This window comes from Trifolium pratense, linkage group LG2 (genome assembly GCF_020283565.1).
Source record: "Trifolium pratense cultivar HEN17-A07 linkage group LG2, ARS_RC_1.1, whole genome shotgun sequence".
NCBI lineage: Eukaryota > Viridiplantae > Streptophyta > Magnoliopsida > Fabales > Fabaceae > Trifolium > Trifolium pratense.
This window is the reverse complement of record NC_060060.1, coordinates 58,053,258-58,064,591: the sequence shown is the minus strand read 5'-3', so window position 1 is coordinate 58,064,591 and position 11,334 is coordinate 58,053,258. Positions and strand designations below refer to the sequence as shown.

The following is an 11,334-nucleotide window of genomic DNA, read 5'->3' as shown; positions in this document are numbered from 1 at the left end:
TCCTAATAACAATCTGATAAAAACAATGTTACTATCTTGTGCAAGTTTAAATCAATTATGAACACTAATAACCAACATCTCTTAAAAATTATTATAATCAATTACTTCAGTAAAATCCATTGGCATATATGTGACTACAAAATACATTAGCCATTAGATGACATCAGATTTGATTACATGCTGTCACTAAATCCACAGTCAGCACATCAGACTTGATCGGATAGTTCAAATTATAAGACAATGTTTATTTTATTTTATTTTGTATAATACAGACAAAAGGTAAATGCTAACAAGTGTACCAATACAAAGTTTCAACGTTAAAATATGAACTGTCCAATCTTAATCGAAGATCAGACGGTCACGAGGTTGTTGACTGTGTACAGTTACTGACTTATGACTGCACTCAAATCTAATCCGCACTATAGTGCAAAGACCGATGAAAATAGCAACCATGTTTCAGTGCTTGAAGTGGTTCCATATTATAGTGTCAAAGTCACAAAAGTTAGAGCAATTCTACTGTGATTCTTTCTGCAAATTGAACACCAAGATGAACATATAATGTAATCTGCAACTTCATTTTTACTACATAGTGTTTTGCTTCAATTTCTGCCGTAGCTCTGATCTTGGTTTGGCAACTTCCACAAATATGACCCTACCATCCAGGAACTGCAAAAGTGTTTCCAATCTTGTCATACATAGGTTAAAACTTAGATATCAAATTGAGATTCAAATCATGAATAAGAATAAGAACACCTACTTTTAGTATAGTATGATACATAGGTAATAAACGTGACATTTTTAAGCAAAATTAAGTAATATAGCAAAATAACCAAGTCATTGGGCTCAAGTGGTTAATGAGCTTCACCAAAAAGGACGGATTTCGGGAGAACCCGGGTTCGATTCCTGGGTGGAACAATTTTTTGGCCAGACTTTACTTACCTCGCGGCCGAACTCTGGACTACTAGGGCCCCTTTCCCCTAGGAACCAGAGGGTTATAAACCAAAAAAAAAAAGTGATATAGCAAAATTATAAGTTGTGATGTCGTATAAGAACCTCGAAGTAATTTAATTTTCAAGTCATAAATCAAATCACAAGTGATTCGTTATACAAAGTTGACAAAAAATGTGGTTAAATGCAATGTTACTTGGTTCAACTCTATTTGTGACTTTTTCTCATATGTGGGACTCTCTATCTTCTTGGGTAGATAATCGATCGTCTTTCATTTTGATAGTTAGTAGTTTTTATTATAATAAGTCAATAAATAAGAATAAATATTAATCGAACTGGAGGAGCTAAAAGCCGGGATGGCTTGGTAAGCAAGCAACCTGTTATGTAGGCGCCAACTCCCATTTCTTTCTCTTCTTTCTTTTTGAAAGTCACAATCGGAATGAAAGGTAGTTCGCTGGGCCTGTATTTTGATCCCAGATGTGCTGGTTCGACTCCAGCTCGTGAGAAGGCTTTTTTGTTTTGTCATATCCCTTTGTCTCGCTTGTTCATATTTGGTTCCTTTGTCCTTCCATCGCTCAACTATTTGTTGAACATAGAATTCGCCCGATATAAGATTAGTACCAACAGGGATCATAAAGCGGATTGGGCTAACGGAAAGGGAGGAGTCAGTCGTTCTGCCATCGATTACAGGCAAACCTTCCCCGAGCTACAGCCCTCACTGTCGATTCAAGACACAAACTACTACCTGTACCACAACCACTGGCATATGCGGTATGCGCACCAAGTTTACGTGGTGAATGATGATTTATTAGAATGAATCAATAGGCTCATTAGTTATTATAATGAATCAGCATTCAAAATGAGGTTCATATCCAAATTAGAATTAGATACACACTAGAATTTGTATTGATTTGGCTCAGCTTTCTATCGAATTGAGATACGACTCACATGTATTGTAAGTTACTGATAACCATGGCTTAAAACCATATCCATGCTAATCAAGTGTAGCAATTACGTAAAAAGGAAAAGAGCAGATAGATTCAAGTTGGAAGCATTCTAAACCCCGAGTCAGAAGGTGAATAAAATTTCAAGACATGTTTAAGGGAAGTTTTCTATTGATCCTTTGACAGTATCAAAGTAAACAACATGCACAACGATTTAACTATTTGATTGCACCAAGCTTCACTGAGAGTTACAAATTTTCATAACTGAAATTTGTTTCTTAATTAGTTTGCAACATAAATATAATCATGATGATAATATACTCTTGTTTGTAAGAAAAACTGAGATGGCCATTATAAAATTTGGTCAAAGAATAAATACAGTGAGTTAACCTGGTAGAAATGGTGAAGAGCAATTGGGCTTTGACTTTGGCCCCAAGCCCAAAATATGGAGTATATGAAAGGAAACGTGGAAGAGGTTTTAAGAAGGATGACATGAGGCTTGAGGTTAGCATTATATAAGGGTGGTTAGAGGAGAGAGAGAGAGAGAGAGAGAGAGAGAGAGTTATTAGCTAAGAATTCTGTTAGCATCACAATCACACAGTGATTTGTGGAGCCGAGTGCTTGGATTGGTAGCTTGCTATCAATTGTTATCTTTGTTATTCTGTTTTCATCCATTTCCCCTATTGTAATTGAGCTATCGTTCATTGATCATTCGATTACAGTTTCCATATTTGCTTAAATTACTTACTTGTTAGTTTGAGACCTATCAATTGGTCCGACCTGCCGGATCAGCATCACGCCGGATCAGTTGTCAATAGATGCCACGAAAACCAAAGATGGGGGAACGTATTGAAGCTTTGGAGGAGCAGATGGGTGAAGTGAAAACCAACTTGCAAGCGTTGGCTCTGCAAGAATGCAACAATTGCTCAACAAATGCAGCAATAGAGCTTGGTGTTGAGTGAACTCATTGGAAAGTGATAAATCAGTGGATGATCGCTCTCAGGGTGAATCTTGTCTCTCCGGGAAGAAGGTGAAGCTTCCAGTGTTTGAAGGGGATGATCCAGTCGCGTGGATCACACGAGCTGGGATCTATTTTGACGTTCAAAACACTTCTAGGGAGATGCGTGTGAAGTTAGCTCGTCTGAGCATGGAAGGTGCCACCGTTCATTGGTTCAATTTGTTGATGGAGATGGAGGATCAATTAACTTGGAAGAGTTCGTGGAAGCCTTTGAGCTTCTATCGTCTCAGGTGGGACGATTACTTGAGGTCCAGTATTTGGGATACTTGGGTTGAAGCAACAAATTCGTCGTAGGGTGAGAACCTTGAACCCTCAAAATTGGATGCAGATGATGAGGATGGCAAGGGATGTAGAAGAGGAGTTGAAGGAAGAAGACAATGACGGGAATAGGGCCTATGGTAAGAAACCATTGGGTCGAAATGAATCGAGTGGGCCTGGGTCGATATTTCGAAGCGAGTTTAACCCAGCCTAGAAAGACATAACTCGACAAGAAAACCGGGTTCTATTGGTTCTAACGCAAATTCAACCTCTTCTTTGAGCTCAAATGTGGAGGTAAGTACCATCCAACTTGCACAAATGCCCTGAGCGTTCAATGCGTGTATTGATTGTAGGTGCAAGTTGATTGGAGGATTGGGAAAAATGGGGGAGTACCATACTATGAAAATTGAAGGGAAGCTTGTCAATGTGAACGTGAGGTCTTAACAACTGCATTAGTGTTGACAGTCACTCCTACAACTGTCAAGAGAATCAAAGTAGAGGATGGTCAATAGGGTTATGTCTGAAGGCGTGTGACGGAGTTACTGCAAGCTGGAGTTATTAGACCTAGTATTAGCGTTTTCTCTAGCCCAGATATCTTGGTCAAAAAGGAAGACCAAACTTGTAGAATTTGTGTTGATCATAGGGTACTCTCAATAAGGCAACAATTCTTAACAAATACCATATACCTATTGTGGATGAGTTGTTAGATGAGTTATATGGGTTAACAGTCTTTTCCAAAATTGATTTGAAGTCAGGTTATCACCAAAGTCGTGTGCATAAGAATGATGTACACAAGACTGCCTTTAGGACTCATAATGACCATTATGATTACCTTATAATGCCTTTTGGATTGATGAATGTCCCCGCAAACTTTCCGATCTACAATGAATGATATATTTAGACTTTTTCTCATGAAGTTTGTATTGATGCTTTTTTTATGATATTCTGGTGTATATTAGGAATGAGCAAGTACATATTATGCATCTCAAACAAGTGTTAGTTGTGTTGGTCAAACACTGTTTTACAGCTAATAGAGCAAAATGCAAGTTTCATTTGGTTGTCTGCAAGTAGATTATTTATGCCATATAATTTTTTGAAAGGCAGTATCTGTGGATTCTGAGAAGGTCAAATGCATCCTAGAATAACCTGAACCTAAGAATGTTAAGGGGTGCGTGTTTTCTTAGGTCTCCTTGGTTATTATAGGAAATTTGTCAAAGACTATAGGAAGATTGTTAAGCCTTTGACTAATCTTACTAAGAAAGATAACTTCCGCTGGAGAGAGGCTGCTAAGCTTTTGATAAGATGAAGAGGATTATGAATACATCTCCATTGTTAGTTTTCTCTAATTTTACTATTCCCTTTGAAGTAGAGTGTGATGCTGCAAGGAGGGGTGTTGTAGCAGTATTAATGCAAGATACGCAATCTATTGCATATTTTAGTAAATCTTTGTCTGACAACAACTTGACTAAGTTTGTGTAGTATGAAAAGGAGCTAATGGCATTGGTCCTTGTCATCCAACACTGGAGGCACTATCTGTTAGGGAAGGAATTTGTGGTTTACACTGACCAAGTGTAAACCACAAACTTTTTTCCTAACAAATAATGCCTCCAGTGTTGGATTGCAAGAACAAGTGCCATTAATTCTTTTTCAAACACAAACTTACCAAAATTGTTATCAGACAAGGCTTTGCTAAAATAAGCAATCGGTTGCCTATTTTGCATCAATACAACTCCTACACCTCTTCCTGGAGCATCACACTCTACTTACAAAGGAATAGAAAAATGCAGGCAAAACCAACACAGCGGATGAAGTCATAATCCTCTTCAGCTTATCAAAAGCTTCTCTAGCATTTACACCCCAGCAAAAATTGTCATTCTCAGTAAGTTAAGTCAAGGGCTTAACAATCTTCCCATAGTCTTTGACAAATTTTCTATAATAACAAGTGAGAGCTAAGAAACCACGTACTCCTTTAACATTCTTAGGCTCAGGCCATTCTAAGATGCATTTGACATTCTCATAATCCACAGTTACCCCTCTCCAAAAATTATATGCCCCAAATAATCTATCTGTAGACAACCAAACCTGCATTTTGCCTTGATAGCAACAAAACAGTGTTTGACCAACACAGCTAACACTTGTTTTAGATGCACAATATGTTGTTGTTCAGTTCTACTATACACCAGAATATCATAAAAAAAACACCAACACAGACTTTCTAAGAGAAGGTCTAAAGATGTCATTCATGATAGATTGGAAGGTTGCACAGACATTCATCAACCCAAAATGCATCACAAGGTACTCGCCATTATGAGTCCTAAAACCTGCTTTGGGTACATCATCTTTGCGCGCACGTATTTAGTGATATCTGACTTTAGATCAATTTTGGAAAATACTACTAACCCATGTAACTCATGTAGCAATTCATCTACAATAGGAATAAGGTACTTGTTAGGAATTGTTACCTTATTAAATGCCCTATAATCAACACACACTCTCCATGTTTGGTATTTCTTCTTGACCAAGATAACTGAGCTAGAGAAGACACTCATACTAGGTTGAATAATCCCAGCTTGCAGCAACTCAATGACTTGCTTCTCAATCTCTTCCTTCCAGTGACCCGGGTAGGTTGATTCTATGCACTTGTTCTCTAGCTGGTGATACTGCCAACTTGTCCTTAAAAACTTCAGGAAACATTTCTAACACATTCACAATTACCTTCTGAATCACTGCTACTGTATCCATCTTCTCAGCTTGAGGCCACCACCCTTCATGCATCTCTCCCTTTCTCTGCCTTCCAAAAATGAATTTAAGCACCTATGTTGCATCTGCCTTCCTCCTTGTCCTTGGAGGGTTACCATATCACCCACATGCCAAAACTGCATTGACAATTCCTTCCAATACATCACAATATTTCCTAAGGTCCTCAGCCAAGACACACCTAAAACCACATCCAACCCTCCTAACTCCAACACCAAATCATCAATTTCAAATGTTTTAAACCTAAATCAGAGCATAATACCTCTACAAATTCCTTCAGACAAGACTATATGCCCATCTCCCAGTTTAATTCTCTTGACAGTTGTGGGAGTGACTGTCAATCCCAACGCAGTGGTTAACTCTGGAGAAATGAAACTATGACTGGCTCCACTATCAATTAAAACCTCCACATTCAGATTGACAAGTTTTCCTTCCAGTTTCATAGTGTTGTACTCCCCCATTTTCCCCAACACTCCAATGTGTTTGAACTCAGCTTCAGTTTCTTCCTCACCTTCAGACTCATCCACCTCCAACGCACAATCTCTTCCTCTTCGTTTAACGTTTCGCCCTCACCCAGAATCAAAACACGCATTGAACCGGGTTAAGCCCACTTCGAAACTTAGTTCCAGACCCATTTACTTCATTTCGGCCCAATGGATTCGTACCAAAATCCCTTTCTCCGTCACCGTCTTCTTCCTTGAGCTCGTCTTCAACGTCTTTCGCCATGCTCATCATTTGCCTCGATTCTGAGGGTTCAAAGTTCTCACCCTACGACAAATCAGTGGTTTCAACCCACTCATAAAATATCCCTAGTACCGGTCCTCAGGTAAGCGTCCTACCTGGGATGGTAGGAGCTCAAAAGCTTCGACGAACTCTTTTACACTCCCGGTTTGTCTCAGTGTTGACAATTCCTCAAACGTATTCTCTAAACGACAGCCACCATATCGTGCAATCAGCAATTCCTCAAGTGTTCTTCCGTTTCTATCAACAAATTAAACCAATGAATCGTCACACCTTCCATGCTCAGACGAGCTAATTTCACACGCATCTCCTCAGAAACATTTTGTCCATCATAATAAATCCAAGCTTGTGTGATCCACGCGACTGGATCGTCCCCTTCAAACACCGGAAGCTTAACCTTCTTCCCAGACAAACGAGATTCACCCTGAGAATGATCATCAACAGATTTCACACTCTCTAGTGAAGCTTCAGCGGCTTTCTGGCCGATCTGTTTACTGAGCTCGCTCAACACCAAACTCTTTGCTGCATTTGTTGAGCAATCATTGTACTCTGTTGCTGCAGTTGCAGAGCCAACGCTTCCAAGGTGGTCTTCATTTCACCCATTTGTTCCTCCAAAGCTTCAATACGCTCTCCTATCTTTGGTGTTTGTGGCATTTACTGACAATTCCGGCGAGGCTTTGATCCGCCAGGTTGGACCAATTGACAGGTCTCAAAAATCAAAATATCAAGTAATTAGAAAGAAATAGAGGTAATTATAATTTTATTAACCGGGAAAATGGAACAATTACAAGTATGAGAATGGTGAAAATTAAATAACAAACTTATAGCAAGCTATCAATCCCTAAAGCACTAAGGCTCCCACAATTCACGTAGTGTGAAATGCTCTGTAACAGAAAACTTAGCTAAAGACTCTCTCTCCTCTAACAATCCTTATATAAAGCTACCCTCACATCTCATGCATCCCATGCATTCCATGCATCACTCCATCCACGTCACCTTAATTAAAACCTCTTCCACGTATCCTTTCATAAACTCTCCGTATGATGGGCTTGGGGTCAAAGTCAAGGCCTAATTGCTCTTCACCATTTCTATCAGAGACCTATCATAACCCTATATAACTCTAACAAAAGAAACATCAAAATCATACCTTTCCATGCATTCCTTCAATAGCTTTCTTCGATTCTTCTTCGGTTTCATAACGAAGGAAAGCAAACCCTCTTGGTCTATTTGCAACTTTATCCATCACAAGATTGACTGTTCATAGTTTAATGAATACTTTAGAAATGAAAATTGTTACCAACAAATTGATAACTGGCAAATGAATGATGGATAATAAGTTGACCAAAATTTTCTGTTATTACCTTTAGCAAGTTGACCAAAAATTTTAAATGCATTTCGCAAGCTCTCTTCAGTTGTACGAAACGATAGCCCTTAACGAAACATGAAATAATATGTGTGAAGCTAATGTCTAACAATATTTATATAAATAGTCAAATATCAAAGAAATCCAAAACAAGTTCTGATCCTAAAAAGATAGCAAATGGCTATTCAACCAATAGAAATCACAGCAGAAGCATGCCATGAACAGCATTGAAACTCAGTACAGACTACAGATGACATACTTACATGATTTACAATGAAAATTGAAAAGGCTCACATATGGTTAAACCTTTTATGAAGTTGTTTTGCTAGATAAACAAGCATACTTGCTAGATAAAAACACAATAGAATACACGCCTAAAAAGTTTAAAATTTGAAAACCAAAATCAAATCAGTGCCAAATTTTCTACAACTGAATTATGGCCAAAATTCAATTCACTATAGTCCAAGCCAAAATACTATCTTTTCACTTCTGTTCTACAAATCAAGGCCAACACACTATCGTTTTTTTTGTAATCTGAGTTACCAGGCAAACATGACATCACCATTTCAACCGCTGAAGAAAATTCTGAAGGTTTCTGAAATCATCACTTTCAATGAAAAAAAATGGAACCCCCACAATCAAATTAGTTCTTATCCGGTATGTTTGGATTGGTGGAACATGGCAGAGTGTAATAAAATGAAATAACATCCTATGTAGCACCGTCATTTCATATTGAAGCCGTGTCTGTCTACCGATAGGACAACGGCACCTGTAGTTACATTAGATAACTATGATTTTCTGAAATTATGACTGATTGTCTACGCGCCAGTGTCAGTATTAGTGTTGTTTCTAATGCCTGTGCTTCATAGATAACATCCATTTTGTAAAATCTAACTAGTCTGTTCAATTTCATCTCACCCTATAGCGCCCAATCCAAACATACTGATACAACTAATGAAGATATCCAAACAAAATTTCCCATTTTTATCAAAAACTTGTTGATATTGATAAAAAATTCAAAACCAACAACCAATTGGAGCAAGACCCATAAAAGAAAATGACAAAAAGTTTAAATCTTTATCAATTGCAACCAAATTCTAGATTAATTGAGAAGAAAAAAAAAAGGTAAAAAGGGTCAAAGTAACTAACCACTGATATATAGCTTAGTTGAAGGAGAACTAGTAGAAGGTGTAGTATTGGAAGATGAAGATGAGAATGAGGATTCAGAAGCAGGAGGAAGACAAGCCAACACAGGACAACTACTACTTTTGTTTCTATGTGATGATGATAAGGAAGACGAAAATGAGGTTGTTGTGTGATTTGTTTGGAAGAAATTTAGATAAAGTTTATGTTTTTGGGTCTTAATTTTGGAGTTAAGAGTGAAAGTGTTTGAGTTTGTTGAGGTTAATGAAAGTAGAGGAAGAGAAACTCCAACATCAATGTTAGCCATAGCAGTAGCAGGAGTAACCATTTCATCTGCACTGTTGAGGAAACTGAGAAATATTAATTGCTTAAATGCAATTTTACCCCCTTATTTTGAAAAATGCGGAATTTTACCCCACTATTTTAAAATGCGGAATTTTACCCCCCTATTTTATAATTTGTTGGATTTTGCCCCATACCAAAATTTTGCACAAAATCTGCTTCTGAGCCTCAAGTTCAAAGCGTCGCATAGAACTCAATTTGGATCAATAATTCACCAAACTGGTACCGAAACGACCGCAATCGAGTTAGTTTTCCAAAGAATCAAACTCCACTAAATTTGGAGTTACAGAGAAAGATTAATTACCGTTTTAATGAAGGTAAGTTCAAATTAATTATCGTATGAAACTACTACTAGTATTTGAAGGTCACAGGTAGACGATGTTGAATTTGAAGGTCACAAGTAGATTTCTGCAGAATTAGTAATTGGACAGACCTTCACTAAAACGGTAATTAATCTCTCTCTATAACTCCAAATTTAGTGGGGTTTGATTTTGTGGAAAGCTAACTCGATTACGGTTGTTTCGGTATCAGTTTTGTGAATTATTGATCCAAATTGAGTTCTGTGCGAAGCTTTGAACTTGAGGCTCAGAAGCAAATTTTGTGAAGAATTTTGGTGGGGGGCAAAATCCAACAAATTATAAAATAGGAGGGGTAAAATTCCGCATTTTAAAATAAGGGGGATAAAATTCCGTATTTTTCAAAACAGAGGGGTAAAACTGCATTTAAGCTAATATTAATTAACGTTGTTTAATGGGCTGGACCAAATTGGGCTTCATAAATGAGAAAAACTCTCGAAATTGAGTTCCTTTGTTATTTAAACTTTTGGTAAAAAATAAAATTTTTGGTTCCTTTGTTATTTAAACTTTCGGTAAATTTGCCTATAAATCTTAACTCAACTAAAAAAAATATCAAAATTATTAAGTTGGATACCATGTTTAGGGTTCAAATCCTGATTTGTGTGAGTTTTCAATAACTTATTATTTTGTCTAGCTAGTAATTTTTTTTAAACCTACTTTGATTTGTAAAATAGTAAGAACGGAACAGAACATGACAGAACAAGATAATCCAGGACAGAACAAAATTGTATCGGAGAGATATATGGCGATAATATTTTTATATTCGAAAATAAAATGTGTATTTTCCTATTTTTTATAATTGTATTATGGACAAAAAGTTGTCTTGTGTTTCAGTGAGGGACAAAAAATCTTGTTTTTGTCCTATCCATTGCTGCCTAATTTGTCCAGTCCCATAACCAGTTAGAAATCAAGCAGGGTACAATAAAAGTTGTCCAGTTCAGTCCCCTGTTTTTTAGCAAATCAAACGCACAGAGGATACATTAATTTTGGTGTGGACTTTTCATAATACCAACAATACCCTTGATTTTTTTTTACAGTAACAAAAATCTTTTATTAACAAACTCATCGTAACATAAGGCACATCTTTGGTTTTTTTTTTTTTAGCAGCAAAAATCTTTTATTAACAAATTCAACATAACATAAGACATTTTTTTTTGCCATAAGTTACGCCTGCCTGGCCCGCTAGTTTGATATAATGTGGGTATATTAATTTTGTTAAAAAAATATATTATTTTTAGTTACTACCACTTATCCTTTTTATAAGAAACAACAGTAAAAAAAATAAAATAAAAATGGTTGTTTCACCGTGTACACATATATGAATATTTTGTGTGTGTTTATTAGGAGAGAGAAATAAAACCACGCCAACTAATACATGTACTTGGATTAATATGTTAGTCCAAATACATGTATTGATTTTCGTGTTTTATTTTTCTCTTCTCTTTTTCTCTTCTACTAAATAGA

The 11,334-nt window shown here is 36.9% G+C and overlaps 1 protein-coding gene across 1 annotated transcript; it reads right to left on the bottom strand.

The window, feature by feature from the left end:
• Nucleotides 1-221: 221 nt before the first annotated feature.
• On the bottom strand, nt 222-9,532 carry LOC123910161 (organelle RRM domain-containing protein 6, chloroplastic). Its single transcript, XM_045961220.1, has 4 exons — nt 9,179-9,532; nt 8,028-8,096; nt 7,814-7,920; nt 222-666 (listed from the first exon to the last, which is right to left on the bottom strand). The coding sequence occupies exons 1-4, from the start codon at nt 9,498-9,500 to the stop codon at nt 583-585; spliced, it is 582 nt and encodes a 193-aa protein (XP_045817176.1). The 5' UTR covers nt 9,501-9,532; the 3' UTR covers nt 222-582.
• Nucleotides 9,533-11,334: the final 1,802 nt, after the last annotated feature.